This window comes from Lepisma saccharinum, chromosome 1 (genome assembly GCF_977018435.1).
Source record: "Lepisma saccharinum chromosome 1, izLepSacc3.1, whole genome shotgun sequence".
NCBI lineage: Eukaryota > Metazoa > Arthropoda > Insecta > Zygentoma > Lepismatidae > Lepisma > Lepisma saccharinum.
Genome location: NC_139229.1, coordinates 54,510,576 through 54,527,326, shown reverse-complemented (window position 1 = coordinate 54,527,326; position 16,751 = coordinate 54,510,576). Strand labels below are relative to the sequence as shown.

Below are 16,751 nucleotides of genomic sequence, written 5' to 3'. Positions count from 1 at the left end.
ATTTCATCACTCATCCCCATCTTCGCAAATTAGCCAAGAGGCACAAAACGCGAAGTAAAATAAACTAAATCAAATATATATATATATATATATATATATATATATATATATATATATATATATATATATATATATATATATCTTTTTAAAAAAAAGCGAAAAAAAGAATTCGCGTAACCTACTCGTGAATCATGAATGGACAATTTTTCACTAACAAACTCTTGCCACATCTTCACATCCGGATCCCACGTACCAACAGCAAATGCAACAACTTCTTTTATACAAAAGCCTCAAGGCTATCCCTAGAACAAAGGTCATTTCTCTATAGGCTACAAACAAGGTACAATACACTAATTGATCCTCCAGGCTTCCATCTATCTAAGCAGGCTTTCAAAAATGCGTGCATCAAGCAGCTGAAGAGAAATTAATATTTGTTATACCCTTGTTATTGTTTTATTATTATTGTTTATTTTTTATTTTTTTATTATTTTTATTATTATTATTCTTGTTACATATGTGTGCATCCTTCTCATTTGTTAATTTCTATTTTTCTCGCTGTTGATATCCTGATATAAAATAGATTCTCTCTGTATTCAGGATTTCTCAAATAAATAAATAAATAAATAAACAACTATATTTCCATGGTGGTTTCCAAATTTATGTTACTAATTCATTTTCTTATTCTTACAACATTTATAAATCATGTGATTTTTGCATTTCAACTTTAGATCGTGCATTTTGAAGCTACTGTATAGGAATATTTGGAATTCATACTATTAGATTTAATATTATTAAGGAACTAGGTTTTTGCGTTGTTCTAATTGAACTTTGTCTACGACTTGCTATATTTTGTTTGCACAAAGAATTCCGCTGTTAAACTGCACTGACTTGGTAAAAGCATACAGCTTGTTCGAAATTATGCATTTTTACTTTTGGTAGTTCAGATTTCGTAACTCACTTTTTAGATCAAAGACAATTGTGACGTAAAAGATTATTAATTCTTAGGTTCTTATTCCTGCATATGCAAATTTAGGTATTCGCAGCGAGTCACACCGAAAGTTACAATTTTCAAGTCTAGGTTCTTAAAACAATCACTTATCTGTTTCAATGCTCAGCGTAGATCTACATACCTTTAAAGATGTAATTTGTGTCTCAAGTCAGTACACTTCGTTGAATTAAGAGCCGAATCCTTAAATGTTAAGTCCCCATTTGCACGTGCTTTATGGTACCGAGGTAATGGCTGTCTTCAGAACAAGGAAATTGGATGTTTGTTGGTCGGTATGTGATCACGGCTGGATGTGCATAACAGCTGGTATGCGGGAGAAGATAGTGGTGCTTGCACGAATCCTGGAGTCGAAGTAATTTGAATTTTTATGGCACAGTGTAACTGGAAATGAATACTAATTTTTGCTGTCAGGTGGCAGCAGGAACATAAGCTGTCAGATGAGCGCTGCCCTCTGACGGCAGGAAAGGGAACTACTTCTATATATGGAAGAAGAATGTTCCTTTATTTTTACATGTAACGTTGCGAATTTTTATATAAAGTTGCAAGCGTTACACATGTCATGGAGTACATTTACAATTACATTTTTTATATGTGCTTAAAGTACAGGGATTTTGTAAATGATTGTCGGAGTTACAAACAAGCACTGTATTTTACGTAATAAAGATAGATGCATGCAATTTTTTGCAAAATGTTAAAAAACTCACCAAGTTTTTATGACAAAGTCACAAATGTTCCATGTGCTGCCTCACGATATCCTGCAGATATGTAAGTGATAGTCCATTTTCTGCCACAATTGGGATAGCATATCACGTGTAACACTGTTGATGGAATTCGTTATGCGTGTTTTCAGTTCCTCAATGGTAGTGGGTAATGGTAAACTGTATCTTTTACGTATCCCCAGAGGAAAAAATTGCAAGGGGAAAGGTCAGGTGAACGAGGTGGCCATGATCAAAAGTTTTCATCCTCATCACTCTGCCCAATCCAACGTTGTGGTAATTTTCTGTTGAGCAATGATCGCACCTCACAGTGGAAGTGAGGTGGGGCTCCATCCAATTGCACGATGAAGGTGTTAGAACCTTCTTCCACTTGAGGATAGCCACTCATATTCCACATATCCAAGAATGTCAATCCCGAACCCGTTTTCTCGATGAAGAATGGACCGTGCATCTTTTCTCGTGACACAGCACAAAAAACATTCACCGAGTCCCAAACCAACTCAACAAACTGATGATGATTTTCCGTTCCCCATATGCGCACATTGTGTGTGTTTGCTTTTCCACTTAGGTGGAATGTTGCCTCGTCAGTGGAAACGAAATTCTCGATGAAATTATCATCGTCAGCCATGAGATTTTGCATATCGCTGGCGAACGTTACCCGTACATGACTGTCGTTACGTGTTGGCTTCTGATGCAGACTTAGGCAGTATGGTTTCATGTTTAGCCGTTTTCGTAGAACACTCCATGATGTTGTCTTCAGAATGTTTAGTTCCTTGGATCCAGCAGGAATCTATTTCTTCGGGCTCCGTACATAGGTTTCACTAACTCGCTCCACATCATGTTCCGACACTGATGGTCGACCACTGCTTTTGCCTTTGCAAATGCAACCTTTTTCTTTGAACTGTGCATACCACCTTCTAATCGAATTGTCTGATGGTGCATCTTTCCGATATCGTGCACAAAAATGTCGTTGCACAACTGCAACTGGCCTCGTTGCATGATATTCAATGACACAGAATGCCTTCTCACTAATAATATCCGCCATTTTGGAAAACTGCCATCTGGCGGCAGAATCGGGAAACAAAGGTCTATGAAACAAATAAGGAACAAAACTTGTTGAGTTTCTCAACAATATCGTGCATTTGTATTCACCGTGTCATTCACCCAGATCGATTACAACAATGAGGAAACCCCGACAATCAGTTACGAAAACCCGGTATTAACTATTAATACAGTACATGACAAAATGTACGATTTAGCTACAAAATTCTGCTTTTGATCAAATAATTATAATAAATGTTACATGAATAAAATGATACAAGAAATGGTGAAAAGACAACATAAAAATAAAAATAAAATAAAAATGAAAAAAAAAAAGATATTGACAAAATACATAACAAGTTACATTGTAGTATTTGAACACAATCTCTGCTGTGCTACGCTGTGTACCATTGGTGTATTCAGCAGTTCTTTAAAATAGTTTACCCTTCGCTTTAGAATTCCATCTTTTCCTCCCACTAAATCCCCTTTCTTAGTTTTACACAATGCAAGTTGTGGTTGATACCTTGTTTTTTTTTTCTCCAGGTTTTTGGCACATCTTTCTAGCACCCTTATTCTTTGCAAGCTCTTCTATTTATTGTATTTGTTTCTTTTCATAGATTCTCTTTCTTTTGCAATACACTATCTTAGCCTCTCTTCTTTTCTCCATAAAAGTTTCCACTGAATTTCATGTTCTTCTGAGTAGCATTTTTTGTCTTACCTCATTTCTTTATTTAGCCACTGTCTGACATTCTTCATACCATACATTCCTAATTTCTTTCCTTTCATATCCAACAACTTCTTCTGCTGTACTTAATACAACTTCTATAAATGTATTCCATTCTCTGACTGATGTTTCTCCTCTGTTCAAATATTCTTCTTTCTTTCTTCCTATCTCCTCTGTATACCGTATTTACGCATGTATAGTGCCTGTGCATGTATAATGCGCACCCTGGTGTTTGATGGGTAAAAGTGACAAAAATTATATTTCGTATATAATGTGCAGTACATTATATTTCGTATATGAGGGCTGCTGGAAAAAGTTTCTGCAAACTACCACCAACAGTGGCACTAGTGTTCTGCTATTATAAAAATGGAAGAATATACCTTTTTTATGTTTAAATTATCTTTTATTGTTTGTTTAAGCCTATTCGTTTATTTTCCACAGCACTTTGAAGAAGTAGTTTCATGTGAGAAATGGAAATTTCTTTTGAACACTTTTGATTTCAAATGTAGTTTAACACCGAAACAATGCATCAAACGACTTCATTTGGTTTTTGGGGATGAAGCACCAATAGAACTGTGTACAATTGGTTTTCCAAATTCCAGCGTGGTCGCACATTTCTCAGTGATGAATTCCGTAAAGGTCGTCCATCCACGTCTATCCACATCTGTTGTTGCCAGTAATGCTGATGCTGTGCGTGAAATGATTGAGAGAGATCGGCATGTGACGTACTGTGAGATTCAGGCATCCTTGAACATTGACATGAAAGCCATAAATTCCATTTTTGCATAGTCATCTGAACATATGGAAACTTTCAAGCCGTTGGATCCCACACAACTTGACCGAAGCTCAAAAACAGGCTTGTGTAAATTGGTGTAAAGAAATGCTAAAAAAATTCAACTGAGGCAAGTCAAATTTGGTGTACTACATCGTTACAGGGTATGAAACTTGGATCTATTCAGATGAACCCGAAACTAAACAGCAATCCACTGTTTGGGTGTTTCAAATTGAGCCGAAACCAACAAAAATTGTTCATTCGAGGAGTGCTGCCAAGCAAATGGTTGCTTGTTTCTTTGGTTATACCGGACATATGGCAACAATAGCTTTAGAAGATCGAAGGACTGTAAATGCAGAGTGGTATACAACAATTTGTTTGCCACAGGTCATCAATGAATTATGTAAAACAAACCCAAATTGTCGCCTTATTCTTCACCACGACAACGCCAGTTCCCACTCATCACATGAAACTGTTGATTTTTTGTCCAGTAAAAATGTCAAATTAATGACCCATTGTCTGTACTCACCTGATTTATCACCTAATGACTTACTTTTGTTCCAGCACATGAAAAATAAGATGCGTGATGAGCGATTTGTGTCGCCTGAAGCAGCTGTTGAGGCCTTCCGAATAGCGGTTTCTGAGGTATCAGCTTCAGAGTGGAAAAAATTCTTTCAAAATTGGTTTGAGCGTATGAGTCATTCCATGCCAAATCAACACAGCCTCTGACCTGACCATCTCCGATTTTCATGAAATTTGGGGAGTTGAAACTATGCATGGAACTTAGTACATATGGAAATTTTTAGTCTCGTGCATCTTGTAATTGTTAAATTATTCAAGGTCAAAGTTAGCAGAAATTGCCCTTTTTGAGCCCGCTTAGCTATACTAAATGTGCTGTAACTCCGCCACTATTTTGCCTAGAAAGCTCAAATAAAGCTTATTGTACAGGGAATTGAACAAGCTTTCCAGTGATATTTAACAAGCTCACCTTTCGATAATAATATAATTTTGTCACGTGACCTTGAATGGGGGTGTTAAAGGACTTTTAACTCGTCATAGTTCATGTAATGAGGCTTTTATCAGTCACATAGTTAAACATATTATTTTGTAATTTCTGATCCCATGGCAGTCCCAGAATGAATTTTTGATATGTTTTAGAGTATGGCATGAGGGACCAAATATATTTTTTTCACGATTTTTGGTGATGACATGTTTTGAGATATTCAAGGTCGCGTGACAAAATTATATTTTTATCGAAAGGTGAGCTTGTTATATATCACTGGAAAGCTTGTTCAATTCCCTGTACAATAAACTTTATTTGAGCTTTCTAGGCGAAATAGCGAAATAGTGGCGGAGTTACAGCACATTTAGTATAGCTAAGCGGGCTCAAAAAGGGCAATTTCTGCTAACTTTGACCTTGAATAATTCAACAATTACAAGACGCACGAGACTAAAAATTTCCATATGTACTAAGTTCCATGCATAGTTTCAACTCCCCAAATTTCATGAAAATCGGAGATGGTCAGGTTGGAAATTGCACATATCTGTGTTGATTTGGCATGGAATGACTCGTATGCAAAAGTGTATCGATCTTAAGGGTGAATACTTTGAAAAACAATAAAGCCATTCCCAGAATTTCACATGTCTTTTTTCATATTGATTGCAGAAACGTTTCCAGCAGCCCTCGTATAATGTGTAGTACAATCCAGTTTCAAGAAATGGCTTGCTTAGTTGTAGGTCGTAAAGGTGTTGCTATGCTGAACAAGAGTGAATAACATCATACCTATTCAATGATTCACCTGTTGCTATGTGGACCAAGAGGAAAATATCCTCTTGTGTAAACAATAAGTCCCCAACCCATGCCACCTCCCCCCTCTCCTTCCATTGTATTTAGCATTCCAAAGCTTTCACTCTTTAACCACCTTATTTATTCTGTAATAGTAGAAAGCGAGATCGATATTATGTTATGGGTTTGCAGTGCTCAGTAAGTTATTTTCTATTATTTCTGACCCAATAAATACTGCTGATATGCATCTCATGTCACGGAAGGTGCATACTCGAATTCCGTCAGAGTTGCACTGCTTTTCTTGGTGTCACAGAACATTACATTACAAAGAGAAAAATCATGTGAAATGGCCTTCAAACTTTTATATGTGGTTTTACTCATTCCTTCTTTATGTTTTCTAAAAGCCCTTCAAAATATATACTTTCTCTTTCCATGATTAATGTAACATTTATACGAGACACATTCAGGACCTTCCAAATAGCAGTTAGCAGCACAAGATTTCTTCTATTAAGGAATTTACACACTCCATGTATGTCATATTATTTGGCCAGTAATACATTTTAATTTCTATTATCTTTTTCCTTGTTTTCTTTCATTCAAAGTACCATAAAAATCAGAACATTCCTTCATTTTGTGATGAACTTATTTCAACTGCATTTCACATTAGGGTCATTATCTTAAATGGAATACTGTCTCCATATTAAAAAACTGCAGGATTTAAGCTTTACAATGATATACAACATGATAGGGTTCTGTAAACATGAAAAATCAATGCAAGTGTCCCAAAATCATGGAATGACCCTGTACAGTTTCATGTTGGCTGTCTGAATTATTCCATGCATAATACGCACCACAGTTATTGGGGGCAAAAATTTTGTTAAAAAGTGTGCATTTTACATGAGTAGATACAGTATTGTCTCACACAATATTTGTTATTTTTCAACTTGCTTACTTTAAATTTCTCTTGCATCCTTCTATATTTCCCTCCTTTTTAAATGAAATCCTTTGTGCTTCATTCTGACCAAGAAATGATCCGAGTCACAATCAGCCCCCTACAACTTCTTACATCCAGCACATCTGACTCATGTCTTCCATCAGTGAACACATCATCTATTTAATTATGTGTAATTTTGTCTGGTGACATCCATGTCATCTTGTGTATATTTTTGTGTGGGAACTTTGTGCTGCACATGACCTACGGATTAAAGTAGGATTCAAACCACAATGTGCCTCCACCGGGTATCGAACTCAGCACTCCTGATTACAAGGTGACTGCATTATGGCTATGACGTTAGGATGAAAATGAATATAAATTTTCTGAAATAGAATTTTATTGAGTTTAAAGCAGCATCTAAAATTAAAATCCATTCAGTAACAGAGTTACTCAACAATAGAGAAATGAAGGCAACCATTTGACAAAGTCTTCACAGGCAAACCTGAGGTTCTGAGAGATTTCTCCCAGTGGATTTTCAAAGGTTACCAGATGAATAAGCTAGATGTAAAATTTGGTGCTAGTAGCTGAAGTGAAACATTCTACTTGCAGGCCTCTTTACAACCTTGCACTTTTAATTTTTCCGAAAGGGCTTTTTACACCCCTTGTTTTAACATTTTAAGTAAGAATTTTAGATAAGATATTTCCCCATATACATTGAAGGGTGAAAGATGCACCCAACAATTTTATTATTTCATTCATTCTGCCTCTTTTTGTCAATAATTACACAAAGTATAAGGCAAATAGATTTTGAACAGAAACTGTACAAATTATGTTGTAAAATGTAGACATTTACTTTTAATTAAATGTTCAAAGACCAGATTAAAACTGTTCTCTTACTTTCTTTACAGATTTGTTGAAGAGCGTACACTCCCTAGGAAAGATGGGAGATAACAGTTTTTCTGTTATTCAGAAACTTTCTGATCTGAGCATAAAAGGAGGCAATAAAGAAGTACAAGAACATCCAGCCTTTGGGTTTAAAGGAAACTTAATTCGTCTTATTGGGAACTTATCTTTCCAGCATGAAGCAAATCAAGATCAGGTATGTAAACCTTTAAAAATATTTAATTAAGAGTGTTCTTACAGTAATGAAATGGAAAATGTGATCAAAATATTTTATGTACATGTTTACAATAAGGAAGTGTTTCTCATGAATTTCTGATGAACACCTATGTTTTCAGAAATACGAACTCTTCCTTTTCTTTTTTCTTTTGGTTATGTATGTTATCTTTCTACCTGTTGGATAATCACAGTGATGTAATGATGATGGGACAAACACAATGGTACAGCTGTTCCTCATACAGGATTCAAATCTAGGTTCCATGATTTCACAGAGGTTGTCATATGAAGGATTTCTTCCAAGTTGTTGCCTTACATATGAGGGTTGTTCAGAAGTAATGCCCCACATTTTTTTTTCTCATTCTGGAATGAAGAAAGCAGTGTGCAAATGGGAGGGTGGCAACATTAATGCCCACATGTGTCCAACAGATAACGCCGAAGTAGTGTTCCATCAAAATGGCATCATGTGAGTGACACACGTTACAAACAACAACCTGTAATTGAATTCTTATCTGGGTGCAGTGCTCAGGCTTCAGGAAGTGGAGAAATGGAGCTGCATGATTGGCCGCGGTTACACTAGCTGGTACAGGGAAGGAATTCATGCCTTTGTTTTTGCATTGGCATAAGGCCGTAGTTGTAGATGGAGATTATGTAGAAAAATAACACGTATGAAGAAAACATTCATTTATACTGTGTGACTTTCATGGATTTTGAATAAATTGTTTCCGAGAAAAGAATTCTGGGGCATTACTTTCTGAGCATCTCTCGTAGAACAGAACACATTCTGTTACATATGGTTAATCGTGACAATGAGGATCAATGGTGATTAGATAAAATTGATGAAGAAAACTTGTAACAAATACCCATTCCCATACCATGACTTGAACCTGGGGCAGTTTGTGGTGAGATCATGAATCTGTGCTAAATCACAGAGGCAACTTGTGTTAGCTGTAAAGCAACTGGGACAGAGATGCGGCGATGACAAAGCAAAGTAATAAAAATGTTGCATTTTAAATATTTTAGAGAAGAAGTAAAAAAAGAAGTCAGAATATTCGCATTTTTGTGCGTGACGCCATGAAATAGTTAGAAATACGCAAGAGATTCGCTAAGTTTAGCACTTCGAAAGGAGAGCCCAGTTCTACCTCCATACCCGACCGTCCCACTACGTTTCCTGCTGAGTGCAATGGTGCCAGGCAGCCCAGGTCATCGCAGCGGTCTGCAAATCCAAGGTCTGGTCATAAGAGACCTTTTTTTCAGCCCCTTTGTTTACAACCATGAGAGGGTTTCTGTGATGTCATCAAGATGAAAATTCTCAGTGTCTGCTATTTCCAGCACTGTGTAAATCATGCAACACTCTTTTTTAAGAGAAAAACATATTGAAGAGCATGGCAACACAACTTACACAGAATACATGAAAGTACCTAATGGTTAGGGACTGAATTTTCGCGATGCGCGAAATCTGGAAAAAAGATGCAATTTTGAACATTCTGCACGTAACTACACCCCCAATAATGAAATATGCACAAGTTTTATTCGCGAAGTAATGCGAAATGTGTGCTTTTCCATGAAATGAATGCTTTTCCACGAAATAACCGTGAAATATCATCAAAAAAAGTAGAAAACACGCAAAAACCGGCAATCGAGGATGTGCGCGCAAACTGTCGATTTGTAACAAAACGTTTGCCTAAAGTTTCCTACCACTTGCAGCTGAAGAACGTTTTATCTTCGATCACATTAGGAAGATGCTGCAAATTGGGATTTCCCATGCACATAATCTCAGTTCGAAAACTTCGTTCCCTATCAAGCTGCATTCCTTTCTTCCCCCGAATGTCTACTCAACTTCCAGTTTCATTGAACTTGCTAGTTGTAGCAGCGATAAGATTAGTCTGTTCCCGCACATCAAGGGAAACAATGGTGTCATTTGTGTTCAGTCATGAATGAATTTTGTTTATCATCATGTGATTTTCAACATGTGTTTGTGTATGTGCAGTAGTGATTATTTTATTTGTTGGACAGCAAGGATATCCTTTAAATACATACAATGAATAAATCACTTGAGATATGCAATTTAGAAATGAAGTGAATTTGTGTTGATGTTTCTTTTTGGTTGGACAGCTAAGTACTTGTGTATGTGTACAGTATATAAAAATGAAGTAGTTTATCAATTTATAGCTCTCTTGTATGTTGTTTCCTCTCATAATGAAAAAGTGTGTGCCAATTATTATTTTTTTCCACCGCTGGTATATACCGCTGATCTAACATTTTATTTACCGCTCTCCTCAGTTTTTATTTACCATAAATTTGTCTCCCTACTAATGGTGTATAGGAGAAATTATAAGTAAGCAAAAACATAAATTTACCCATGATTAGTGCTGGAATGAACTGAAAAAAGAGCAGTTCCGGATCCATTGTATTTCCTTCATAGTATTTCTCCTTTTAATTTTTTTTGATCCAGCGGTGCAAATATCGATTTCAGAAAAAAACATTCTTGTTTCACAAAACACAAAGTGCTTCCTGTTGTTTTGTGTTTACTATACTTATAAATGACAAGACTGATCAAGATTTTTGTTCTCGAGGTGACAGACATATTTACTCAGACAAAACCTTTTTCCTAGCCCATCTTACCTTCACAATATGGATGGCCAAAAATATCAGGATTCCGGAACATTTTAAATCACAACTCGGAAATTTTACTACCTGGATTTTGAGGCAATCCGAATTTTGGAGAGAGAGAGAGAGAGAAAGAAAGAAAGAAAGAAAGAGAGAGAGAGAGAGAGAGAGAGAGAGAGAGAGAGAGAGAGAGAGAGAGAGAGAGAGAGGTGTAGGTAGGTAGGTAGGTAGGTAGGTAGGTAGGTAGGTAGGTAGGTAGGTAGGTAGGTAGGTAGGTAGGTAGGTAGGTAGGTAGGTAGGTAGGTAGGTAGGTAGGTAGGTAGGTAGGTAGGTAGGTAGGTAGGTAGGTAGGTAGGTAGGTAGGTAGGTAGGTAGGTAGGTAGGTAGGTAGGTAGGTAGGTAGGTAGGTAGGTAGGTAGGTAGGTAGGTAGGTAGGTAGGTAGGTAGGTAGGTAGGTAGGTAGGTAGGTAGGTAGGTAGGTAGGTAGGTAGGTAGGTAGGTAGGTAGGTAGGTAGGTAGGTAGGTAGGTAGGTAGGTAGGTAGGTAGGTAGGTAGGTAGGTAGGTAGGTAGGTAGGTAGGTAGGTAGGTAGGTAGGTAGGTAGGTAGGTAGGTAGGTAGGTAGGTAGGTAGGTAGGTAGGTAGGTAGGTAGGTAGGTAGGTAGGTAGGTAGGTAGGTAGGTAGGTAGGTAGGTAGGTAGGTAGGTAGGTAGGTAGGTAGGTAGGTAGGTAGGTAGGTAGGTAGGTAGGTAGGTAGGTAGGTAGGTAGGTAGGTAGGTAGGTAGGTAGGTAGGTAGGTAGGTAGGTAGGTAGGTAGGTAGGTAGGTAGGTAGGTAGGTAGGTAGGTAGGTAGGTAGGTAGGTAGGTAGGTAGGTAGGTAGGTAGGTAGGTAGGTAGGTAGGTAGGTAGGTAGGTAGGTAGGTAGGTAGGTAGGTAGGTAGGTAGGTAGGTAGGTAGGTAGGTAGGTAGGTAGGTAGGTAGGTAGGTAGGTAGGTAGGTAGGTAGGTAGGTAGGTAGGTAGGTAGGTAGGTAGGTAGGTAGGTAGGTAGGTAGGTAGGTAGGTAGGTAGGTAGGTAGGTAGGTAGGTAGGTAGGTAGGTAGGTAGGTAGGTAGGTAGGTAGGTAGGTAGGTAGGTAGGTAGGTAGGTAGGTAGGTAGGTAGGTAGGTAGGTAGGTAGGTAGGTAGGTAGGTAGGTAGGTAGGTAGGTAGGTAGGTAGGTAGGTAGGTAGGTAGGTAGGTAGGTAGGTAGGTAGGTAGGTAGGTAGGTAGGTAGGTAGGTAGGTAGGTAGGTAGGTAGGTAGGTAGGTAGGTAGGTAGGTAGGTAGGTAGGTAGGTAGGTAGGTAGGTAGGTAGGTAGGTAGGTAGGTAGGTAGGTAGGTAGGTAGGTAGGTAGGTAGGTAGGTAGGTAGGTAGGTAGGTAGGTAGGTAGGTAGGTAGGTAGGTAGGTAGGTAGGTAGGTAGGTAGGTAGGTAGGTAGGTAGGTAGGTAGGTAGGTAGGTAGGTAGGTAGGTAGGTAGGTAGGTAGGTAGGTAGGTAGGTAGGTAGGTAGGTAGGTAGGTAGGTAGGTAGGTAGGTAGGTAGGTAGGTAGGTAGGTAGGTAGGTAGGTAGGTAGGTAGGTAGGTAGGTAGGTAGGTAGGTAGGTAGGTAGGTAGGTAGGTAGGTAGGTAGGTAGGTAGGTAGGTAGGTAGGTAGGTAGGTAGGTAGGTAGGTAGGTAGGTAGGTAGGTAGGTAGGTAGGTAGGTAGGTAGGTAGGTAGGTAGGTAGGTAGGTAGGTAGGTAGGTAGGTTGGTTGGTTGGTTGGTTGGTTGGTTGGTTGGTTGGTTGGTTTAATATTTTTTACATTTTTCGGGTTTCCTGAAATTGTGAATTTTCGGTAGGATTTGCTCTCCCTGTATTTCGGAACTTGTCATCGGATGAAAATGTATGGCAAACAAACACAGAATTTGTTATTTTTTTGAGATTGTGTGGGCATGTGCTTACAGCACCATGAGATATTATTACCACTCAGATACTAGAATGTGAATCGCACAACATAACGCATGACGTTGGCGTTTACCATGGCGAAAATAGCCTCCCCTCCCCTGCGGTTGAAATATTGGCAAGTCTTATGATGACTACGTAAAAATGTCACGCTTTGCCACTGACCTGGGAAACATACCATGAATTTACCTCATAACTAGAACTCGTGCAACCCGTTTGTGAAATGTTTAAACATTTATTTATCCAAAAAATTGTGTTGTTCATTTACCTACAGGGTGGCTACTCACCAGGAATTTCTTGAATTCTGGAAATTATTATTGAATTTTTCTCCATAGAAGTGAAAAATTGCAAATTTTTAATATCCCAATTCCATTGAATTTATATGTATTTACTAATGCCCTGAGGCAAGTTTTTCAAAGTTTAGATTTTATTTTTATCAAGGAAGGAAACTAAAAAAGCCCAGTGGAAAATAGAAGAGAATTCTCTCAATCTGTTTGCTTTGTTAGTGTCCTTTTCAGAACACACTACAATTGTACTTGATGACAGAAGATTATTGCAATATAATATATCTTGAAGTTGATTAGGTAAATTTTAATTTTTTATAGAATTAACAATTTTTCATATATTACTATATCCCGTAACATTTGTGACTTGTGTTTGTAGATGAATTTTTAGTCTGAGTATGTGAAATGGCACATGTAAACTCTGCACCTTAAATATATATACTGTTTAATTAAATTTAATTTCAATTTCTGGATACCTTGAATTTTCACAGACCCTTTATATTGTTAATATATTTGTGTGTGGATGGTGAGAGACAGTAATACTCAAGGTCCGTCGAAGCCCACTTTCCCCCTCTCTAGAAAGTCTGGTCATAAGAGGCCTTTTTGTCAATCCCCGTGTTTACAACCTCAGCAGGGTTCTGTGATGTCATCAGCATGATACTCTCTGTGTGTCTGCTATTCTCAACACTGTAAAGCATGCAACGGTCTTGTTTTTAAGAGGAAAAACACATACTGAAGAGCATCGCAAAACAACTTACACAGAATACAAGGGTGATTTGAAAAGTTCTCGGAATCACCACCAGATGTCAGTGCTAGGACAACGAGGTTCCCGCATAGTAATAGGCCATCCTTTATTAATAAACACGTGGCGCGTCAGTGTTCTGGGTAGAGATCTGTGGTGCGGACGTCACTTTGTAGTTGTTCCCGTGCAGTGCTTTGTGAAGATGGAAAAAAATCTCAAGATTCGAGCGGTGATTAAGTACTTCATAAAGAAAGGTATGAAAGCAAAGGAAATTCATGCTGATTTTCTGAACACACTGGGGGACTCTGCTCCTTCATATTCAACTGTTGCAAAGTGGACAAACGAGTTTAAATTTGGTCGGGACAGCTTAGAAGATGATCCACGTAGTGGTCGCCCAAAATGTGCTACTACCCAAGAAATTATTGAAAAAGTGCATAAATTGGTCATGGAGGATCGCCGACTGAAAGTGCGTGAAATTGCTGAAGCTATAGGAATGTCATCCGAACGGGCATATCACATTTTAACAGTTGAATTGGATATGAGAAAATTATCTGCAAGATGGGTGCCGCGACTTTTAACACAGGACCATAAACGCATCAGAGTGGACATTTCCGAACAATGTTTGACTCGTTTTAAGAGAAACCAAACAGATTTTTTGCGCCGGTTTGTGACGACAGATGAAACGTGGGTCCACTACTATACCCCAGAGACAAAACAACAGTCAAAGCAGTGGAAACATGTTGATTCACCACCACCAAAGAAAGCAAAGGCAATACGGTCGGCCGGAAAGGTAATGGCGTCAGTGTTTTGGGATGCGAAAGGGATTCTGTTGATCGATTATCTTCCCACTGGTCAAACAATTACGGGACAATACTACGCTAATCTCCTCGACCAACTAAAGCATAAGATACGGGAAAAGAGTCCAGGTTTGGCAAGAAAGAAAATCATCTTGCATCAGGACAATGCACACCCTCACACAAGTGTCGTTGCCATGGCAAAAATTCATGAACTTGGTTACGAATTGTTGCCACATCCGTCTTATTCGCCTGATTTGGCTCCCTCAGACTTCCATCTTTTTCCCAAACTCAAAAGTTTCCTCGGTGGACGGAGATTCTCTTCAAAGGAAGAACTAATAGCCGAAGTTGACACGTATTTCACAGGCCTGGAGGAATCTAATTTTCGAGATGGGATCAAGTCATTGGAACATCGCTGGACCAAGTGCATTTGTGTACAGGGAGACTACATTGAAAAATAAAAAAAATCACTGTTGTAAGTCGTTTCTTTCTATTCCATTCCGAGAACTTTTCAAACCACCCTCGTACATGAAGGTAATGGTGTATAGAAGAATTATAAGTATGCAAAACCATAAACTTACCCACGGCTAATGCTGGAAAGAACTGGAAGAAGATCAGCTCTGGGTCCATTGTTTTTGTTTCATGACATTTCTCCTTTTTATTTCTTGGGTCCTGCGATTCAGATATCGAACTCGGAAAAATGTTCTTGCTCTACAAAACAACTTGAGCATCTTTGGATCTTCATGAGGAAACCTATTTTTTAGAATTTCCAACCGACTGCTTATTACTTTTGCTCCCTGATTCATTGTTTTTCTGTGGAACTGCCGGAATATTCCCTCACACTCTTTTATAACTTGCATCCAATGAGGAGAAGGAGACACAAGGCCACCTTGTGACAAAGTTTCTATCCATCCTCCACCTGATGAATTTGATGCACAAATTTCACCAGCTTCGACATTCCTATATTTTCTTGCGATATAGCCCGCAACATACTGCAGAGCCTCCTTTTCTTCATTTCTCATCAAGTAAAGCATGTCACGGTTTTCATCTGGCAAGTGTACAGATGATGACATAAAGGTCACTTCTTGTCTTTGGTCAGTTGTTTGAGAATCGACGAGACCATCAAACAATGAAGCAAGCATTGTGGTCTCCCCAGCATCTTCCACAGGAGCACTCCCCGGGTGAGGCAGGTGGCAACCTAGTATCAATAAGCACAACCTGTGCTTCACTTCTACCGGTAGCAGATTGTTGCAAAAATTCCCCATCCCCTCGAAGTTGAGAGAAAAGGTTCTCCAGAGCATCTTGGTTCAGCTTTCTGGTAAGAATGTATTTGAAACCTTTTGATTTTAAATCATGGTATAATCCTCTTAAGCTGCGGATGGAGACAAGAAATCCTTGTTGGAATGGAAGAAGATTGCGTTTTCCCGTAACTCTTGCCTCTGATATTGCTTTCTCCTTTTCAATAAGCACTTCCATTTGTTCATCATAATGTATCCCAAAGCCACATTTGATTTTATTGCTAGAATTCAGTGGCACACCTGAATTCATGACGTCAATAAAATTGTTAGTGACATGGAAAAAATTTGCCTCAATCTCATTCTCTGGGAAGACATACTCAATAAGAACAGCAGTGTGCCCAGGGAAAAGTTCTATTGCTGGCGCAACCCTTTGTCTGTCGTTCTGTTGCACTGATATGTGCATCCAATTTAACTTTGGAGCAAGCCGGAATTCGGAGGAATCCATTTTGAGTATCCTTTCTATGATATTTTTCTTCATAACAGTTTCATTCAACTGGATCCCATTATCGATAAAATGACTCCTCAATAATTTTATTAAGTGTGGCAAATCTGCAAAGAACCAAATTTTCTCCCCTGACAATGGAACTGAAAAAAACAACAAAAAACGGCTGCTCACAATTGACACTAAGATAGAACAGCTATTAAGTCTCTTAAGAATAATAAAGCCCCAGGGATTGATAATATCACTGCTGAAATGGTTAAGAATGGAGGAAATCAACTAATAAAGTATATACACAAATTGTTATCTGATATATGGGAACATGAACAGATGCTCGATCAATGGAGTATGGCAATAATCTGCCCTATACATAAAAAGAACGATAAAACCTGCTGTGAGAACTATAGAGGTATAGCCCTACTGAGCGTAATATACAAAGTGCTTGCAAAGATCCTAGCAGGAAGATTGTCACCACTGACTGAGGGAATAATAGGGGATTATCAGTGTGGT

At 38.3% G+C, this 16,751-nt stretch overlaps 1 protein-coding gene across 1 annotated transcript in view; it reads left to right on the top strand.

Annotated features, from left to right (window-relative positions):
• Positions 1 to 16,751, top strand: part of LOC145995293 (ataxin-10) — an 83,936-nt gene that overhangs the window by 28,256 nt on the left and 38,929 nt on the right. Inside the window, exon 5 of the mRNA XM_083131894.1 lies at positions 7,888 to 8,078. Within this exon, the coding sequence (XP_082988020.1) occupies positions 7,888 to 8,078 (191 nt within the window). The remainder of the gene's footprint in view (positions 1 to 7,887; positions 8,079 to 16,751) is intronic.